Below are 22506 nucleotides of genomic sequence, written 5' to 3'. Positions count from 1 at the left end.
ATGAGGTGGTGGAAAGCTTCTGTAGCAGGTGATCCCTACAACTACGGGTAGCAGGTTTTGAGGCTGTCTGGTCACGAAAATGATTGACCCGCGACCCATTGGATGGGAACTGCTCTATAGATGGGTTAACTTTAAGAATATTATAGAGGGAAAACAAAAGGATGTCACAGTGTTAGTGCTGGTTTGACTGTGTACAAATTACCCACTTGTTTGTCAAGGATTAGGATAGAGGAAAAGGCATAACACCAGTGCTCACCAGCACCATGTAAAAAGAGCAATTATATATATGAACAAATCCAGGATGCAAGATGAACACTGCAACTCTCCAACTGCTCTTTATCATAATAAATCTTCACGTACTTTGAATCTGACTACTCTATCCTGAATATATATAATTAGTGAAAGATGTAATAAAAATGATAATCATTGGTGATTATTTTTACAACAGAATTCAGTAATTGCACAAGGTAGATGAACAAAATTGAGGCACTGTGGAACAATTTGAAAAAGTATTGGTACAGCATAACATTATCATTAACAATATTATTTATGATGATAATTTTGTCAACCCATAGTTCCTATCTTCATTTTCAAAATTGATTGTGGCAAGGGTCCATTTTCTTCGAAGCAATGAATACTGCTTCTTTCTATCAGAAAATTTTATATTATATGCTGGACTTTGCTTGCGGTGAGATCAGGGGATAATTAATTTTACAAACACATACCTTCAAAGAGTCCATTTGATCAAGTTCCCAGCTACTTCTCCCTGTAGGATTTTTACAATTAAAGTTATAAAAAGTAGGCATTGTTAATTTAAAATTATACATCTGAAAACTGTTATTTCATTTTGTCGGTTTAACCCCCCCCTCCAAAAAAACAACAAACAACAACAACCAACAGACAGACAAAAAAAACAAGTCCAATTTCAAAATTCCTGTTCTATTTAAATTTTGAATTGTACAAAAAGAGGCAGCAAATGTATCTCTCACAGTTAGTAGGCCTACATATCACATGATTGAACTACAACAATATGAAGGGTGACTATTGCAGGAATTCAGTTTATTAATATCATTTGATAGAGATTTGTGAACAATCATGAGTCTCATTTCAAAACAAAAAGAAAATCATAACAAATGTAAAAGAAAAAACCATGGCAAGTTTTATGGTTTTTCTGCTATCCCGGGCAGAGTTAGTTAGGAAACTATTATATTGTCAGTGTCATTATCATTTTAAATAAAGCAAGTACTTGACTGGCTTTATGGCGCCATCTGCTTTTGTAGAGTTGGCCACAGTAGAATCTACTTCAACTTAAATCTTCAGTGAGAGATTGCTCAAATAGTAAAGAAAAAAAGTTACGGATTCCATTTTCTTTCGGTTTTTGTTTATCTGTGTTTTAGAATTAACCGTATTTGGTTTAAGTTTCAGCGGATTCCGTCGTAGGCCTACTTCTTTTTGTTGTTGTTACAACTGCTGTTTGGTTAACTTGGTGTTACTGTTATCTTCATCTGTTCCTTTAAAAATGTAGCTTTAATAAAACCAACTTACTTGTAATTAACTATGACTTAATTTTGTCGTTCTAAAAAGGATAAACTTTTTGTAGGTCTTCTCTTTCTACTGTTAATACTACCTGTATAATAAATAACACAGTGCTTGCCATTATTATTGCCAACCTTGCCCACCAGTGGGTGATTTGGTAATTTTTTTTGGTAATTTTATTTTGACGGACGTTTTGGATCACCGGGGTACTGACAGTGACAGGTGTTATTTTATGCCGCACTTGGAAATACATGTAGTCACATGTAGGTGGAAGGTATCAGTACAACAATTTTAGCCTCTTATCAGTGGCAAAAGTGGGTGCCAGCCGTAAAATATTGACAAGCAGCGGGATAAGTAAAATACAACAGCAGTCTACCTATTACCTATAGAATCTTTTTTAAAAAGCTTGTTGGAGTTGGAGCAGAAAAATAAGAAATGGTTAGATAGAATGTAAACGCCACTAAAAATACAAGTAGGTCTACTTTGAAGTTTAACAGAGGTACTGTTTACAGTACCGTACCGGTATACTACAGTATTAGTAATTACAATTAATGTCCTTTGTTTCTAATTTGCTCACTTTGACTTTTAGTTTCTTATCTAAAGTAAGAACATTTTGTTCCAGTTTGAAATCACAGAACTTTGACAAAAATAGTCAATTTTGGGATAAAGTGTTCATTACATGTAAGTTTTCAGCACAGTAATCATGTAAAGCATATATATATATAGATTTTATATAGGAATGTTTCATGCAAATAACATAACAACGCATCAGGATAATAATAGCAACAGTTCATCCATCATGACTTGATGATGAACTTTATCAACAACATCCAAGGTGGAAGAGAATTCTAAAACAATGCAGTAGCTTGCAAGGTCAAAAAAAGAAAAGTAAACGTATGTGAGGCAGTGTGGGGAAATCAGGCGCTCGTCAAAATAATTAAAGTGAAGAAAATGGCATTTTTCCGGAGGTTTGTGAATTTTTATTGAATTTGGGGGGGGGGGGGGGGGGGCGGCACCTTTCATGCCCATTAAATAACAAATTTGTGTGTAGATTTTACTGAAAAACTTTGATTAAAGGCACTCAAAAATGTAATTTTTCAGTTTCCACGGACTCTCAAACTAAGGAAATAACCCATCTTTGGTGGTCATTTTCTCACTAATTTTACCTCTGAAACCAAGTGACCCCCACCTCCTATATCTCAACTGGTATTCAAGATAAAAGGATATTTTTTTCATCCAAAGCAAGACAAATGAACAAGCTTTAAGATGATACCAATAACTCTACATGCCAAAAAATTGATGAGAGCCTGATTCCACCGTGTCGTGACACACATATATATTATAGTAATAGCAAGCAGCTTGTAAAGGTAACAAACCCTACAACCGGCCGCAGACAGCAGCGTCTTTCCGTTTAATAAAGCGGTGTGCTTATCTGCCCAAACATAGTACAACAAGTTTCATCAATTAACACTTTTTGAAGTGGCTGCTTCCTCTGGTCTCACCATACAACACTAAGCTCTTTTCTTGTACAAAGATAAAACTCCTCACAAATTAAAAATAACACATTAAATGAAATTATATATACATATATATATATATATATATATTAAAGGTCTACTGCTACTATTGCTTTCATCATAAATAAAAGTAAGCTAGAGCCGACTCCGCTTGTGTTGGACTCACTTGAGTTGATCTTTGGTTAAGTTGATCTTTTTCTCGGGTCCCAGCACCTCTTCTTCTACAATTCTCAACGATTAAGGTGAACTTTGGATGAGTTGATCTTTTTTTCCCTCCCCCATGACATATCAACTCATCCGTAGTCAACTCTAACACTTTGGATGCAGGATTAATGCGTGGAAAAAAATACAATATTACTGAAGAATTATATACTCCTACCTTCTATTCTAATCTATTAAAAATGTCTGATGAACGAAATCAATCAATAAAAATGAACGTCGGGACAAAAATAAAAAGTTTAAAACTATACGCAGTATCATATTGTAACCAAACACAACACCCTCCACCCCAACACATATCCTACGTATATATATATATATATATATATATATATATATATATATATATATATACAGTCAAACCTGCCCTGACGGCCACCTCTATAAGACGGCCACCTGTACAAACGGCCACTATCCATTTCCCCCCTTGCGTTTTTGCTTTATAATTTAACTGTGTAAAACGGGCACCTGTCCAACGCGGCCGCGGCCACCATATTTTAACACACAACCCCTATCACATTAAGCAATAACACCTGTCTTAGACGGCCACCTTAGTGACTTCATTGCGTTTTGTGATAAATTGTGCATTGGCCCCGGGCGTTGTGGGCGAGCCGTCATAATTCAATCATCTGTCGTTGTTGTTAGGTAGTCCCTCCAACCGATCATGTTGCGTAGGCCCCTCCCACTGTTGACCAATAGCTACCAATTTTCAGCTGCTGGTGAGGTAAGCATGTGATTCCTCATAACCTATAAGCCCCGCCCAGCACTCATACACAAATCGTAAGTGAGATGAGTGGTCACTGTTTACCCAGTCTGTAACAATGGACGTTGACGTGAACTTGTGACAGAAGCGTCGCTCGTTCTCCGAGTGGTGGCGACCCATGTGTTTGTTTTAACATGGCACTCGGGCTTCCACGTCTGATACATTTCGTTTTATTGTCACCATTGTGCAAAATCAGCAACAAAATAAAAATTACAAACAAAATACAAACCAACAACAACAACAATTAAGACCACAACAATGCGGCTTCTTTCAATTGGGACCTCAGATGGGAATTGTTTGTTTTCTTCATCTTGATCAGTCCTGCCTAAGACGGCCACCTGTCTTATACGGCCACTTTTCTCCTTGACAATGGGTGGTCGTCTTACACAGGTTTGACTGTATATATATATATATATATAGGAAGTAAAGACTGCTTCTGTCAGTATCAGTAACAAAACTAGAGTCAGATTGAAACTAAGGAGTTCCTCTAATCCTGTCATTTAGTACACCGGTACAGAACATGAAAGTGGAGAGCAGCACTCAGAAGTGGTAATGAATCACAACCGTAACCACGGTGATTGCAGAAAAACCCAAAGATTAAATAGATTTCTCTGAAATCTGTAAAACTTTAAAAACAAGGAACATTTACAACGAAACAAAACATATATATTATATATATTTATTCTCAAGACTGTTTGATCCTGAATTATATTATTTTATTAGTGTTATATAATTGATATAATATTTTATAGATCTACAATAATTTTTATATAATACTAAATAGTACTTACAGCAGTACTGGCATTTTTTAAAGTAGGAGAAAATAACGGAAACATGGCACAAATGCTCTTTTTCCACTTCTAATATAGGCTTCACAATAGTCCTCGCAAAACAACAATCAATAGAGCAACATAATCTCTTTTCCCACTTCTAATATAGGCTTCACAATAGTCCTCGCAAAACAACAATCAATAGAGCAACATAATCTCTTTTTCCACTTCTAATATAGGCTTCACAATAGTCCTCGCAAAACAACAATCAATAGAGCAACATAAGTATTTTTCTGCCACAAATATTGAGCAAAATTTCCCCAAGCCCTGACATCACCACTGCATGACCATCGGTCAGTGGCACTTCAGGGCATCGGTTGCAAAGATAACTACTACAGAGCGTCAGTTACAAAGACAACTACAGAACGGTCACCACTGCACTGTGTGCGCACTATGGTACTGTACAGACTTCACAGAGCATCGGCGATAGCAGTCGTCACAGCTCTGTGTGCACACTACGGTACCGGTACAGACTTCACAGAGCATCGGCGATAGCGGTCATCCACATAGCCACTGCCACGGCCCCTGGGTCTGGTTTGGTCAACAGTTCTTTGTTGACGTAGCTGGCTCGGCCGGCCTGAGCGTCCATCCCTGCCGTGCTCTGTGCCATGGCCTCGCTGGCCTAGGGACGGATAAGAAAAGGTAGATGAGATATACAGATATTACACGCTTACACAGAACAATTTCACAAGCATGCCATTGCTGGTCACCACTGTGCAGCGCCCCGTTTTTTAAGGGTAGTCGAGTCTTGCTCAAAGACACACCCCAGTGACCACCCATCTGATCCCCGTTTCACCGACACTTGCTTGACATTGCTTTTGAGTCTGAACTCACTACTCACTTAGCGACTAGAGCCCCTGATATAGTAATCAAAAGACTGTAGTTTGTTATCATGGTATATAATACATAAAATAAGTTTTTGAATGAGACAGGATCAAGCAACATCCTCCAAAAGAATCAATCCAGGCACAAACAGACAATGAAAGTAGCCTACCTTTGCCGCCACTTTCACAGCCTCGGACAAGGACAGCTGGCTGTTTTGACTCAGACTTTTACTGGCCGCATCAATAGGATCAATCTGGGCACAGGGAAAGAAAAACAAAATAGAATTTCTGTTTCCAAGATCTCAGGGGTAGTTGAGTGAGAGGTCATCAAACAACACAACACACTGTAAGGGTTAACACTTTGCCACCTCATCTCGCCGATCGGCGAGGTTTACCTCCCAATTTCTTTGGATTTTCCCCATAATGTTATGGCAAAGTGTTAAAGGTGTAAGTTTGAACTCTTAGAAGAAATCTAATCACTACGAAGTATGATATCTATATCTATATCTATATATATATATATATATAATTGAAAGTCTCCACATTCCATTACGTGCACAACTTGACAAAACAATCAATAAAAGAGATGAGCATTCTAATTTGTAGTGAAATGAAATGATCAATCATACCATAGTTCTCTGGCCTGGCTTTGCTCCTCCGTACCTGAAAAAAAAGACCACAGAATGAATTGTCGGAAACATTATACATTATTGTTTATTTTAAAAGATAAAAAAAAAAAAAGTAAACTCACTACTTCAACCTTCTTTTAATGGGAGAGCAAAAAGAAATAGATTTACTTGACCTAATTCCTCTGGCATCAGTGGTATTATATCATATTATTGCAATCATACATTGTCATATATACTAGCAGCAACACCACAGCCACCAGTTACTGTTACGATGAGGCAATGGAGAAGATGTGTCATGAGTGAACTCAGAAATAGATGACACTATGAGCCAACCCATACACAGTGCAGGCTTCTCATACAACTCAAAGACATAATTATAATAGAAACAAAGCGATATATATATTGGAAACTAAGTAAGTACTGAAAAATCAACAGTGGGTAGAAATTGTATCATGGTATTGAGTCTTTGACATTCTTATCACACATCAAGACTAACACTTGGCGCTCATATGACCTTCTGCAGTTGCGAGCGCCGTAAAACCCTCTACTATTAAAAAAAAAAGAAAAAAGACTAACATTCTTTTACTTCACTTGGATCACGAGGTTGTTTTTTTAAGACAAGCCAAATGTAATACATGGAGGAGATGTGTGGAACGGGACATGAGAGAGATGAAGCTCACCCAGGACAGAGAAAAATGGAAGGAGCTTGTATGTGGCCTATTATATCCTGCCAGGGATGAAAGGCATTGATGAAGATGATTGATAATGAAATGACTATAAATGGCTGCTTGCACTGTATGCTTCCCAGGAAGTTGAGTTTGTTTCAGAATGCTCTCACTCTCAGGTCTGCCGGGGTAATAAATAGTATAGATTGTGAAGCGCATAGAGCTTGCTGTTGAGCCGGGATTTGCGCTATACAAAAGCTATCTATCATTATTATTATAAATACAGATACAAAACATGGGTATAGCTTCCTCTGGTTTCCCTTACTTCATCAAAGCCTTCAGCCCAGAGTCCACGGCTTTGGCCAAGCTGTCAGCCGTGAGAGTCTTCAGCTCCTGGGACGCGCCCGTGAAAAATAAGCTGTACAGCTGGAACATAATTCAAGACAAGATAGAATCTGGGGGAAACCAACTGGGCGGTTGATTTGTAGTCTATAATTTTAGTTTTACTAGGAGTTTTCCGGCACTTGCAACACAATAAGGCCGTAGAAGTGCCGAAGTTTAGAGGTGTTACAAGACAGTAACAAACATGTGAGTGGTTGGCGGGTGCTCTAGTGTGGTTTGCTTCTTCTTTCCTATCAAAGATCTATCGTCCTTATCTTCCCTTCTTGTTTTTTATGTTTGTTACTCTCTTGTTACACGCTAATCTTCTGGTGCTCATATGACCTTATGCAGTTGCGAGCGCCGTAAAACATCTACTAAAACTAACTAGTAACAAACATTTAAAAAAAGGAAGAGAGATCAGGATGAATAAACCACATTGAAATTAATTGATTTTATGATGTACAAGAAATACATGTATGCACATCTCTAGAGGCTCCTAATGATGTCTTTAGACAGATTTATAATGTAACCTCATAACCATGACCCTCTATTATTTCATTTTACTCTCAAAGCCAAGACCAAAAGGAACAGGAAAAGTTGCACGACGTAGAGATGTACATCTTATATCAACACAAATGTATAAATTGTTCATTTATATAAAACACGTGTGGTTAAGAGTCTGTTTGTGAGTGCAAACATATTATGTGTGTATGTAGTGTATAGATGCGTGAGGAAGGGATAATGTGTGAGAGAGTACGTACATATAGGCATTCTCGCACACACATGCGTTTTTGTATGTGTGTTTGTGCATTAACATAATACTGTGTTTTACGTGCACACATGTCGATTAATTTTTAAGATGTGATGTCTTTCTTGATGAAATTCGCATTGAGCATTTTTTAGAAAATGGAAATTCGCAGCATAAATACTATTTATTATTATTATTACTATTATTATTTTTATTATTATCTTCAACTCACAGCCCCGGAGGATCCTCCCATGGTGTCCTCAGCGATCTGCCCCAGCCTCAGAGCCAGTGTGAGTGGACAGTCCACAGGGAGACCGGGCTGCTCCGCCGAGCCTAGCTTGGACAGGATGGCTGTGGGAGGAGAAGGAGAGATTTTGTTGGTTTGTTTGAATAAACAGCATCATCATCATCATAATCACCATAATTATCATCATCATAATCACCATAATCACCATAATCATCATCACCATCATCACCACCATCATCACCAAAGCCTTTCTGAGCCTGCATTAGGCAAAGGCCACGAACAAACACTTTCCTCCTTTCCCTTTTCTTTCCATCATTCTCTGTAACAAAAGAGAAGCACATCGACACTATAATGGTTATTTATCATTCAGTGCTGAGAGAAAGTTTTTTTGTGTTTTTTTTATAGTAGAGGGTTTTACGGCGCTCGCAACTGCATAAGGTCATATGAGCGCCAAGAGAGAAAGTAAGACAGACAAACAAAATCAACAGAGGGAAAATAACAAAGTAAGACCTAACAGTGGCGCCCTCCAACCACCCGCTAGATGGAGATCACACAACACTGTGGTCAATTCACTCAGACAAGAGATTGATTAACAGTAAAAATAATTGGCAATAATAAATAAACAGCTTTTACGAAGTGTATATATATATATATATATATATATATATCTGTCTTTAACAGCAAGCTCAATGCACTTTGCAAACTATATCATTACCCCAGCAGACCCTAGAAAACTCCAAAACATTCTTTGCTACCTGGGAAGCACACAATGCAAGCAGCCAATTAAGCACTCAAACATTAACAAACTGACAAGCTCTTCCACTTTCTACAGTCGGGTATCCATTCCCACCACGGTGAAATGGGAAAAATTGGTGCAATGTGTGTTTCCCAAAGACACAGCATATTGATATATTAATATTATGATTATTATTATCATCATCATTGTAGACTGCAAAAAAACAAAAAAACAACAACAACCTTGGAGACTTAAAAGATTTTCAAAAATTTTATTATTATCATCTCCATTACTGTACCTCTGGCGCCTCTGGCCACAGTCGAGCCACAGTCGCCGTCCCCAGACTGAGTGTCAAGGTCATTGAGGTGGGCCTCGCTGGACACCAGGCGCTCGCAGACGTGCTTGATGGACTTGTAAACCAGCGCACTCGCAGCTGTGGGGCATGTAATAAACAGCTTACAAAGAAGTAATCATCTTTCAAACAGTAAACAGCTTACAAACAGTAATAGTAAACAGCTTACAAACAGTAAACAGCTTACATCTTACAAACAGTAAACAGCTAATATTACATCTTACAAATAGTAAATATCTTGTAAACAGTTAATATAGCTTACAAACAGTAAACATCTCACAAACAGTAAACATCTTACAAATAGTAAATATCTTACAAACAGCAAACAGCTTACAAACAGTAAACAGCTCAAAAACAGAAAACATCTCACAAACATTAAACTTCTTACAAACAGTAAACATCTTACAAACAGTAAACAGCTTACAAACAGTAAACATTTTCCAAACTTCTTACAAACAGTAAACATCTTACAAACAGTAAATAGCTTACGAACAGTAAATAGCTTACAAAGAAATAGCTTACAAACAGTAAACAGCTTACAAACAGTGACAGACACAGAGGAGTCCGCTTAAACCAAAATCTGCTGGACCGTTAGATTTTCTTCAGTCTAGCCGCAGTTTTGGTTTACCTCATTCGCTACGCCGAGCCATGCAAACATATTTTTTTGAGTTTCACCAAAGATGATAAATTTGTTATTTTCAAATTTTAACCGTATCTAAGTAAAATTGTGTTGCATAATTGCGTCTTACAGGATCCAAAGTTGAAAAATACTCAAATAAACAATACAGATGTACTCTACAAAAAACATGGAAATTTAGGTGTATAATACGTTGATATTCATTTGAATTTGTGGCCCTAAAGACTTTTGAACTGCGCACTAGTCATCATCTCATTTCGCCCTCCAGAAAAAAATTTGCCCATAAGCCCAAAATAATATGTAGCGAATGAGTTAAAGAGGTTTCTCAAATAGAAGAAAAAGATTGAGGATTATTATTTCTTTCAGTTCACCGCAGTTTCTGATTAACCGCATTCAGTTCAAGCCACTCCACTATCTATCTATCTATCTATATCTCTCTCTCTCTCTCTCTCTCTCTCTCTCTCTCTCTCTCTATATATATATATATATATATATATATATATAATATATATATGGATGCTGTAAAACTCTTACTAAAACAAAACAAAATCATCCATCATCCTTATCTCCCCTCCTTCTTTTTTGTGTATGTTACTCTCTTCTTGAGACATTGATTTTTCGGCACTTATATGACCTTATTGTGTTGCAAGTGCCGTAAAACTCTCGCTAAAACTTAACCACAAGGTAGCTTGAGAATAAATAGATCACCTGCGTCAAGTTTACCGGCACCAGCATCAGACAGGATTTGGTCATCCAGCTGAACCTTGACCAGAGGCGGGGTTATCCTGACTGTCGCGCCCGGGGGCAAGTAGCACGACTTCCAGCCCGGAGCATCTGTCGGGAAATCTGATCAAGGAGAAGACGCGGTTTGTTAGTTTAATTTTAGTAAGGTTTACGGTGCTCGCAACTGCATAAGGTCATATGAGCGCCAATAGGGGTGGATGTCAACAGAGAAGTCCAAACGGGGAACCAGGCTTACTGAACTCTGCTCACCTCTCTAGCCTCAACAGCACAAAGTCTGCTTCGACTATCAAGGCACCCCGGAAATAGAAGTTCACAAGAGAGTGGCAAACATACAAAGGAAGTAGAAGAAAAATGACGATAGTCAGGATGAGGATAGAAAAAGCATCAGTTCCCCCTATGTTGTTCCGGCACAGTGTGAGCATTACATTGATAAATCAGCCCATTTACAATTCTGCTGTGCATAAGAACATGTTAATATCCCCCCCTTTGGGAACAGCCTACAGACAACTTCAATCAGTAGCACTGTCCGGGGGGGGGGGGGGGGGGACGTGGTGAGGACATCGTCCGAAACAAGATCTCAAGAGAAAGAATTGAAGAGATCAAATCCTTTGATTCATTCTAATGTCAGCTGAAGTCATTTCTGTTTTTAAATTAATAAGATGAATATTTAGAGAGATTTTCTTTTGGTCAGAAAACAATGTTTTATGTTACTGTAGTTTGTATTGTAAAGCGCTCAGAGCCTGTGTACTATAATCGTGGTTGAGCTCAATATATAAATGTCATTTATTATTATTGTAGAGAAAATACTCATAGCAAACCAGAACACTAAACAACTAGTCACAACTTAACTGTGATGGAGCTTTGAAAAGTACAAATTAAAGTCAAAACGGTCCATAACAGCCACCCATTGTTAAAGAGAAAGATGGTTGTCTTAGACAGCTGGATGTCTTGGACAGTGTCATTGTAAATTAGAAAAAATGCGAGGTGGTTGTTGGTACCGGTGATTGTCTCGGGTGGGTGTCAGTTTCACACACTGAGCTCTGCCCTGTTGAAAATGTGTAATACAAAAGTGATTCATCATCGATTGACAAATGGCAGATAACCTACTTACAAAACAAAACAAAACAAGTTTGATCATAAAGTAGATCATATTTCAAATTGTAATCGTACTGATAAATGTACAGTTTTTTAAAAAGAAAATTTATCAGTATAAAACTCGCAAAAATCGAACTCCCATGAAATTAAAAAAAGGAATTTTTCTCTACAGTATGTTCCAACCCAAGAAAATGTCCAATAAAATCAACTTTGCACAGAACAAACTAACTGAACAAGTCACGATACAGAAAATAGAAACTAAATGATGCACTTCTATTATTTAACAAATATTTTATCTTTGAAAACGCCACTTTCAAATTTCGGGAAGCCATTTAATACACAGTATAACATGGATAGGTCAAACACAGAAGACTCGAAATCATGCATTAGTCGAACTGTGCTTGCCGTGCCCATTTTTCTTCTTCTTTATCTTTGTAAGATATACTTCGAACTATGGATCCCTCAAACTACTGAGGCCGGTCCCCACAAAATCGAGCTATCCATGTTATACTGTAACTTCGAGTTGGGGAAGTAAAGGCGTCGTGGAAAGGAACTGGAAACCCTACCACAATATGCAGAAGGCCCAGGAAGTTGTCTCACTAACAAGGCAATCCCCAATGTCCGGATCGGATGCGGGAACAACATTACTTTTTTTACTTTACAGCCCCAACACTTACCCAGAAATGCTCTGATTCTGTCGTCAATGTGGAGCACAGTGATCGACACGCCGGCCATCTCGAGAGAAGTCATGTACGTGCCACAGTACGCTCTCTCCACAGACACACCGCGCCGCTCTGAAAACAAACCCGTCTCACTTCTCACCAACAGAAAGTTTAGTTTTAGTAAGAGTTTTACAGCACTTGCAACACAATAAGGTCACATAAGTGCCGAAGATTAGAGGTGTTACAAGAGAGTAACATACACAAAAAAGGAGGAGGAGAGAGAAGGACGATAGACGTTCGATGGGAAAGAAGGAGGCAAACCACACCAGAGCACCCGCCAACCACCCACACCAAAAGAAATGTCCACGAAACGTATGACAACAAAAACAACAGGAACTCATCCTGCACTCAAGGTTTGTAAAAAGGTCTGTAAATGTTTGTGTCAGAATGTCTGTGGGGTAGCTGTTAGGTGCTTCTCTGTCGCATGCAGGAGACCCGAGATCTATTTTAATGTGGGGATAACATTTTTATAGAGAGTCTTGTATCTCGGTCTTTCACCTGGGATGTATTCCTCTCAGCCCGGATTGGTCCTGACAAGCAGGGTTGGAAGCCCGCCTCCTAAATAATCTAAATAGCCAGTGATTTGGTAAATTTGGTGGACTGGGGGGGGGGGGGGGGGGAGGTATCACCCGGGTTGTGACAGGTGTTGTTTTATGCCCCACTAGGAAATACATGAAGGTCACTATCATCACTACCCTTCTCACCCTGGATCAGGACATAGGCCACGAGCAAACACTTTCCACATTTCCCTATTCCGGGCTATCTATAGCCCCTTGATGTCATTCCATGTCTTCCCACTTATACGTGTACATAATGCACATCATTCTGTGGCTCTTCTAAGGGTATCACGCAGCCTTCCCCTTGATTTCTTACCCACTTGTAAGATAAGATAAGATAGTACTTTATTGTATCAGAGGGAAATGTAGGTGGGAGATAGGAAAATTTTAGCATCTTACAGGTGGTGAAAGTGGTTGCTGGCTATAAAATAGTTGACAAGCATAGGTTTATTTTTTCGACTACACAATTTGTATTAAATTAATAAAGAGCAGGCAAGCCGCTTCCACATTCATTGTCACTGTCCTAAATCTAGGAGAAAGTTCAAAGATAGACAGACTCGGTACAATCTCTACACTTCTGCACATGAGAATCGAAATAATCAATTCTTTGCAGTTGAAGAGAAGTACACACATTACCACAATTTTCAGTAGATGGGCAAGGCATCTGAGAGAAATGGGGTGGGAAAAGACTTAACTACTGATGACACCCTCAAGCCACCCACCAAGTTGAGATTACAAATTATGTGTTATTCCCTGCACTGTCAAATAAGGGATTGTGGGAACTACACTAAAGACTAGATAGAGAAACAAAGACAAACTATAGAGAGCGAAATATCTTGTCAGTATGATAGAGTTTGAGCGCTTAATCAGCTGCTTGCACTGTAAGCTTCCCCAGAAGCTGAGAATGTGTCTGAGTGTCCCAGGGTCTGCTGGGGTAATAAATAGATCGTGAAGAGCACAGAGCTTGTGTTTGAGTGGGGAGAAAAAATTTTTAAATGCTATATTTACCATTATTTATTATTATTATTTATTTTTAAAACTTTGCAGTCACACAGCCAGCAGTACAAAATACCTCATCTGGTCACCCAGCCACGAGAGTGACTGCAACGGACTTCTCAGGCCTGGCGCACCGGAACGGATAATTTTCACCGTCGCATTATTGCGCCAAGAGACCACAATGAGTTATAAAGGATGAAAAGCACCAATCACAGAGACAAACTCACCCAAGTACTCGATGGCCTCCTTAGCCACAATGTTCAGCTCCAGGACAGAAGTTCCTCCCAAGTTGTTGACCATCAGAGCAACTCTGTCTCCTGTGGGCAGCGGTCAACAAAGAAGTTTTGTTATATCAAAGGCCTCGGCCACAAGCCACCAAAGTTTGGAGACAGGAGAAGGAAAAATCTCATTTTCTCAACATTGACAGCAGGACCGAAACACTTTGGTGGAATGACAGTTTTAGTTTTAGTACGGTTTTTACCGCGCTTGCAACTGCGTAAGGTCATATGAGCGCCAAGGGGTAGATATCAACAGAGTGGTAGTTTGTACAGGTGATTATCTTAGACGGATGGTCGTTAGATGAGGTTCCATTGTGTCACTCAGTACCGAGACGATACTTTGATTTTAGCTTGAAACTATCAGCCCATGTCCTTAAATAATTAATCATCATCATCATCCAGTGTCAGATCTGCGACAGACATCGGCGATCATGGTTTTCCATTCATTCCTTTGCTCGGATGCTCTCAAAAAAGCTACGTTTCCCTGATCTTTCCCTGTTACCCATTTGTTTAGGTTCCCTAAGTATGTTATTCTGGGCCTACCCCTGCCTCGCTTGCCCTCAATTTTGCCATTGAGAGCTAGATGTTCAAGACCCTTATGTCTATTCAGGTGTCCCAAAAATGTTTAAAACGATATCATCAAAAGACATTCTAAAAAGTCCTTAGCCAGTTTAGTGTTTCTTCAAGAATGAAGACTAAAATTTGAGAATGAGAGTAGTAGTACACAGTTAAAAAGTCTTTTTCTTTGTAGGAACTGAGTACGTGACTTAATCCATTCTATTGATGGAGAGTATAGTGTGTAAACTTCTAAAAGTGCTTAAACAACAGTGGATTGTTTAGTTTTAGTAAGAGTCTTACGGCACTTGCAACACAATAAGGTCATATAAGTGCCGAAGATTAGAGGCATTACAAGAGAGTAACAAACACAAAAAAAGGAGGGGGGATAGAGACGATATATTTTTTTTATAGAAAAGAAGGAGCAAACCACACCAGAGCACCCGCCAACCACCCACTCACAGTGGATTGTGTGCACAGGAAAAGCTCAATACCTGAAGAAACATCAATGTGAGTGGAGGACTGAGGGTTGGTCATGTGATCCATCATAGTCCTCACTGTCTCCTTGGCTGACAGCACCTGTGTGGAGAACATGTTTTCAGTAAATGATAATAATAATAATAATAATAATAATAATAACGATGATGATGATGATAATGATGATAACAGTAATAATAATAATGATGATGATGTTGATGACAATGATATAATAATAAAAATGATAATAATAATGATGATAATGATAATAATAATAACAACAATAATAATAAAAATAATAACAATAATAATGATAATAATAATTATAATAACAACAACAACAACAATATCCAGCTCTACAGCAGGCATATGCAAACTACGACCTACCAGTCAGATCTTGTCAGCCAGCAATTTCAGTCTGACCCGCGAATCTACCCAGTAATTGATAATGAATGTGGGCCGTGGTGAGTTGATAAATAATAATAACAAAATTCTCTTGAAAATGAAAATTTCTAGTTCCAGCCCAGATGGAAGCAACAGATCTAATATTTCATCTCACAAAATGTACTTGAATGACATATGCTGTGGTGTAAGTTTTAGTCTCACTTTTGACAGCTTCGGTATTTTATACTGATTTTCCCCACATTTCCCCTGCTTTAGTCCACAAAATATTTAGAATCGGTTAATTCAACATATGATTTGAACACACTTGCCGATGCCTATTCTACAGCATGATGCTCTTTGCACTTTACAACTATCATTCCCCCAGCAGACTCTAGAATACTCAGAAACATTCTCAGCTGATGCGGAAGCATACAGAAACACATCAACACAATAGCAGCCACATGGAGTTGGGAAAGGGAACAACGACAGACACAAAACAACAGTTACAGACCAAAGCAAGAGAAAAGAAGTAGAGTGTACCAGTGATGCCCTCCAACCATCTGCCACGAAAAAGTTATGAAAGCAAAGAACAAAGTAATAGTTTACGGCAGGCACGGGCTAGCCAATTACTGACCGAGACCACCACTGCCATCAGTGTTATTGTCAAACCTAACACAATAAAATAACACATTGCATGAATTTCTACACAAAACTGAAGAAGCCACATACCTTGATTCTCTTCACACCGGCTTCACCGTGAACTCCTGAAATGTTTGACAAAGAAATTTATTTCACCACACCGAGACAAACATCTACAATATATATATGTGTATTACCATTTATTTGCGAAACTTTCCTCCTTCCTAAAACAAAAGGTATTTTTTTTCCCTTAATAACTGCACACACATACACCCAGCTAGCCACACAAAGCACAAATAACCTTTCGATGATCCAGGAGACAAGTACTATCGTCCATTCCGTCACTTCGCTCACAAAAAACTGTACCTCCCTCACCACCAACAGAAAATACAGTGGAGTGGGCTACACCTAAACCAAATACCATCAATCTGAAAACAGCCGTAAACTGATAGAAAATAGAACCCTTGATTATTTTTCTTCTTTTCCTTTCTAAGAAAACTGTCAATTAGCTCAAATGCTCCTTTTTCTAAACTAAAAAAGAATTTCGAGGGTTATGTCATCTAAATCTTCATTGGCAACCCCCAAGTAATGCAGATCATCAAGCTTTATGCACTTCAAGATGGCAAAACAGAAGAAAGAGACATGGGAATGCGCGTGTGTCGATTGGGAGACAGAGACAGGCATCGCCAGAGCACTGTTTGTCTATGACAATCACACACATCAAAAGGTATTTTTTAAAAGCATTTCTCATTTCCCAACACAGAGACAACTACAGCAAAACCTTTTAAAGCCAGTCTCTTCAATCTTTTTCCCTCCTGAGAGTAGCAGGAAACTAAACAAAACAACTTGTCCAAATTCCACTCAGCCCATCACCAAAAAATGCCCCAGACAGAAACAATCACGGATCACTGGCACTTGTCCCTGATCTACTTACCCAGACCAATTGTCCCTGATCTACTCACCCAGACCAATTGTCCCTGATCTACTCACCCAGACCAATTGTCCCTGATCTACTCACCCAGACCGATTGTCCCTGATCTACTCACCCAGACCAATTATCCCTGATCTACTCACCCAGACCAATTGTCCCTGATCTACTCACCCAGACCGAGCTCCATCTCATCCGGCTGTAGCGTGAAGTTTGGGCCAGACCCGGGGACTGAGCAAGGGGAGAGGGACACGCCCATCGTACCTGGGAGAAGGGGGGAGAGAGAAGTATCATTGAGCTCAAGTATTATCTAACCCTATCCGTATGCCCTCGGGTCATTTTGTACCCCCGGGGTTGTATTCTTCACATTTTAGAATACTACTGGTACGAAGATCTCTTTAAAGCTTTCAGTATTTCTCAAAAAATCATTTTGACAGACTGCTATGCAAAGCGTACGGATAGAATTAACGAATAAATTTCCTCTTTGGAAGTCGTGGCACAGAGTTCCCCAGGTCGTATTGATACAATAGTAAAACACGACATATGGATGGGGTTGAAATCTCAACTGAACAATTTGTCTTCATATTTAATTTTGCTTAGCAGCTTGAAGGAATTGACTTTATCACCCTTGCAAATTTATCATATTAAAAAAACATTCTATGTTAATTTGGTCTTTCACAATTTTGTGAGGACGAATAAAGTTAGTGACATCCCCTTTTAAACTTCAGCTCTTGAAATAAATATAAAGAACAATTCTAAACGCAGTTCTAACAAATCTTCACACTGGTACATACCCATTCTGGATTTGATTTTGTTGAGCTCTGACGTCATCTCAGCCAGACCCATGCCCTGCTCTGCCATTGCCCCTGCAATCTGCCGCAAAGTAATGAAAACAAGATCTCCATGAGACATCCATTTACACAACTGTTTTAACTTCAGTCCAACTTGCTGTAAAGGCCACCTGCCCTAGACAATCACCTGTAAAAACGATCACTTCCCACTTCCACCTTTGTGTTTTTTCATATTACAACACTTTTCAAGAAATCCACTTGTCTTAGGCAACCACTTTTGTCCCCACAACATCTCGCCTTAAGAACCTTTACCCCTTTATCCCTCTCCCCTCAGTCCTATTCATATATTTGAGGACAAAGCAAATCGCCAATAGGAAGTATGCCTAATGTTTTGTACCCCCAGGGTTGTATTTTTCACATTTTAGAATTCTTCAAGTGCGAAGATCTCTTTGAAACTTTCAGTATTTCTCAAAAAATCATTTTGACAAACTGCTATGCACAGCGTACGTATAGGACTAACGAGTAAATTTCCTCTTTGGAAAGTGGTGGCACAGAGTTCCCCACGTCGTATGGATACGATAGTAAAACACGACGTACGGATAGGGATGAATATAATGCTGTCTTTGACAAACATAATTATCACACTTTTATTAAAATCTGTAATCCCGATACTTCTGTCAGGGTCAAACATTTTTTTTTTACTGGAAATTCGAAATACCTTATGAATAAACATGGTTCCAGCCAGACCTCTCCTGCCGGCAGAATGATCCACAGAGTCCAGCGCGCAGTCCTCCCCGACCACGATCATCTCTGTCTGGTGACCTTTCACCCTGGCTCGTTCACAGGCAATGCCAAAGTTGAGTCGGTCACCGGTGTAGTTGGTGACAATCATCATTACAGCGCAGTCTGGAACATTTGATGGAGAGTAAGGAACAAGGTTATTACAGCCACATGAGAGGGTTCCTCATCAATATATAGTTGAACCTGCTCCAACGGCCACCTGTATAAGACAATCACCTGTACAAACAGCCACTTCCCATTTTCCCCTCTTGTGGGGTTTCACATTATAATTAAACTATGTAAGATGTTCACCTGTCTCATCATCATCCACCAGTGCCAGATCTGCAGCAGACATCAGCTATCATGGTTCTCCATTCACTCCTTTGCTTGGAGGCTCTTACTTTTAAAAAAAAGCTACATTACCCTGATCTTTTCCTGTCTGTTTACGTTCCCTAAATAGGTGGCTCTGGGCCTCCCCCTGCCTTGTTTGCCTTCAATTTTGCAAGTGAGAGCTAGATGTTTAAGACCTTTATGTCTATTCAGGTTGTTTTCTGTGATTGATCTTGGGAGGTTACAGCAGTGGTTTCCCATTGCCTACCGCTGGTTCCATCTGTCTAAAATGGCCAATTTTCTCCTTGACAATGAGTGACGTAAACTTAAACAATTTCGACAGATTATTCATGTAAGAAAACATCAAACAAAGAAGTGAGAAATGACAAGAGACCATTAGCGTCTCTGAACTCAAACTTGTTGAGATGACAGGCTATATATGTACGAAAGGAATTCTATGGTTTGGCTGTAAGGAACTTTGAGCACAACTGTCTTTTGAGCTAGTAAAGCGTCATAGAAAGGATGAGCTCAGACTTAAAGATAAAACCTGGAACCATCTCGACCTAGCGTGAGCTGCTTACTTTTATTCTGCCCACACGCAGCATCCACGGCGGCCATGATACATTTGGGAGGAGGGGAGGCAAACACAGAGCCACAAGCGCTGGCCGTCAGCATTCCTTTGCCAGTGTACCCTGAGGTAGGAAACACAACACAGGAATAAGGAAAAGCACATCAATCAACACAATAACGGGGGGACAGTAAGACAGACAGACAGACAGCAAAAACAAAGGGGAAATAAGGACCTACCAATAGCGCCCTTTAACCAATAGTTTCACGGACACTAGTACCAGCTAAAAAAGTTTCTATAACACGCTAATAATTTACTTGTAAGAAGAGATGAAACCAATTTGTTAGTTAAAAACACCAGTATTAAAATGTCTTTCCTATTCCAGTCCCTTTAAAAAAGAATTGAATTTAAAACTATATAAAGGGTTGCAGGCCAATGTTTACTTAAACAGATGCAAGTAATTTTGCTTAAGTAATAAAACTTTCTCAATGACATTCGCAACTTAATTCTCTGTAACCATTAAGAAATACTAATCCATCGTCAACTTTAGATAGCAGTAAGGACTAATCAGTAAATCATTAATCTCGAGTCTCTTCTCATAAAAGATTTTAAATGATAAAATCTGCCTTCTCATAAAAGATTTGAAATCATAAAATTAAAAATCTGCCTTCTATTAAAAGATTTGAAAGTCTGACAAAGCAGAAGAAGGAACATGAAAAGGGTCAATGCTGTGTAACACTAAAATGAAGTTAGTCCGTGTGGAGCTCACCTGCATGTCCAGGCTCGTGCCCAGAGCCTCCGCCACTGATCAGAATGACCTTGTTGGCTGCTGTCACATCGGCGGCATCTGAGCGGACGACCACCGTTTCACCGTCGACCAAACTGAGCCCTGGGTGGACAGCCACCAGACCTTCATTGCACTCACGTTCACAATTGGACACCTGGAAAATATATGGGTATATATATAGATTTAGATTTAGATGGAATAAAAACACATATCATATTATAATAATGATACTTCAAGAAATTTCTGTTTCAAACATCTTGCAATTCAGTTAAGTATCGTACAGAGTCTGCATGCAATATGTTAAGATGCAGAAGACAGTAGGAAGAGGCAATTAAGAAGAAGTTATATAAAGACAGTTGACTATACTATACGTACAAAGAGAACTATGGTGAACTATACCCTCATGCAGACACCAGATAAATAAGTCCAACCCTCTCTAATATATAGCCACCTGTCCTAGACAATCAACTGTACAAACAGCCACTTTTCATTTTCTCCCTTACATTTTCATATATAATTATATGTGACACTGTTTAAGAGCAGATCATGCTAATCTGTCTAAGTCTAAGACAATTGTTTTTCTCGACAGTCATGAGTGGACCTTAAATTTTTGATAATTTCAACAGCAGTTGGAATAGTTCAGAAGATATCAGGGAGCATGGACCAACAAGGGGTCACATTTATTTTGACATTATCCAGACTGTAGTACTGTAGTCGGAGGCAGACAAGTGCCATGGCCAACTTACTTCTGCATGGTTGACCTCAGTGCTGACAGGACCTTTTCCTGCCTTCCAAATACTTAATAGCAAACAGTGTTATTCAAGTTGAGATCCTTAAACTGCGAACGTAACTTCCACAAGGACAGGAGCCCCAGGAAGAGCTTAAAGAAGTCCTGTTATGAAGGAATCTTTTGACAATCACCCAACTCGCTAGGCCTACTTTCGGTTTCTACAAACGAGCCATCTGTGAAAACAAGCACTGCAGAGCACATTCAGGGGTATTCTCCTTCAAAATGTGGTTGCATATATATAGATTCCTTTGTACCTCATTGATGAGCTTTTTCGTGGCAACTTGTTGACTCATGATTGAAAGCGAAGATAGCTGGATCTTTCCTGTTCAACGAACTTGGGTTCCTCCTTTCGCGATCTCCTTGCAAAAACGATAATACGAACTCTGACCGCTGACTGTTGACCTTTGGGTCAATGCTACTCCCAACGATGTTTTATACAACTATGTCTACGGGGCGTCTTTTGCTCACTGTCGCTATCACAATCTGGCAGGCAAGAGTTGAACAGAATACATAATTTATACATTTGTTTAGTGATTGATACGTTATTTACTTAGTCTTTTCATACTTTTCCGTTTTGTGAATTTATCTTAATTGATTTTTATACAAGGAAGCATATAGGCTGGATATTTAGGCATAGCAATACGTACCGGTACAGTTTTAAGTGTATCCTTATATTCAGTTCCCCTTCTGAACTCTACGTACACAGCTCCAGTTTTTTCATTCATACAATTTTGATCATCCCCACTCAAAAAAAAACCCCACTAAAAAAACCAAACTAAGACGATTGTAAAGAGAAAAGACAAAAATATGCCAGCTTATGTACGCTTTTGACATGTTACCTTGGCAGTTGAGTGGGTGACTTATCAAGAAATTTGCTTTTACAAATGAAAAGCACAGGCGATCTCAGGGTTGATATGCCCTTGAGCCATATTTTGGCAATCTTTGCTGCTCCCTCCCACCCAACAACAACAACAGGAGTAGCAATTATTAGACCAAACTAG

At 39.1% G+C, this 22506-nt stretch overlaps 1 protein-coding gene across 2 annotated transcripts; it reads right to left on the bottom strand.

Moving 5' to 3' along the window:
- Positions 1–4729: 4729 nt before the first annotated feature.
- On the bottom strand, positions 4730–21877 carry LOC101846276 (triokinase/FMN cyclase). 2 transcript variants are annotated; one of them, XM_005095143.3, is made up of 17 exons: positions 21760–21877; positions 20698–20869; positions 19942–20052; positions 18969–19156; positions 18254–18332; positions 17634–17723; positions 16622–16656; positions 15526–15610; positions 14426–14515; positions 12601–12717; positions 10793–10930; positions 9394–9528; positions 8345–8463; positions 7309–7409; positions 6319–6352; positions 5860–5943; positions 4730–5487 (listed from the first exon to the last, which is right to left on the bottom strand). In XM_005095143.3, the coding sequence occupies exons 1-17, from the start codon at positions 21796–21798 to the stop codon at positions 5341–5343; spliced, it is 1764 nt and encodes a 587-aa protein (XP_005095200.1). In that variant the 5' UTR covers positions 21799–21877; the 3' UTR covers positions 4730–5340. The 2 variants fall into 2 exon arrangements, with proteins under 2 accessions (XP_005095200.1, XP_035824805.1); XM_035968912.1 differs by lacking the exon at positions 21760–21877 and adding an exon at positions 21462–21743.
- Positions 21878–22506: the final 629 nt, after the last annotated feature.

The sequence above is a fragment of the Aplysia californica genome, unplaced genomic scaffold, assembly GCF_000002075.1.
Source record: "Aplysia californica isolate F4 #8 unplaced genomic scaffold, AplCal3.0 scaffold00096, whole genome shotgun sequence".
Taxonomy (NCBI): Eukaryota; Metazoa; Mollusca; class Gastropoda; order Aplysiida; family Aplysiidae; genus Aplysia; species Aplysia californica.
Note: the sequence above shows the minus strand (reverse complement) of the source record. Positions and strands in the feature narration are given on the sequence as shown.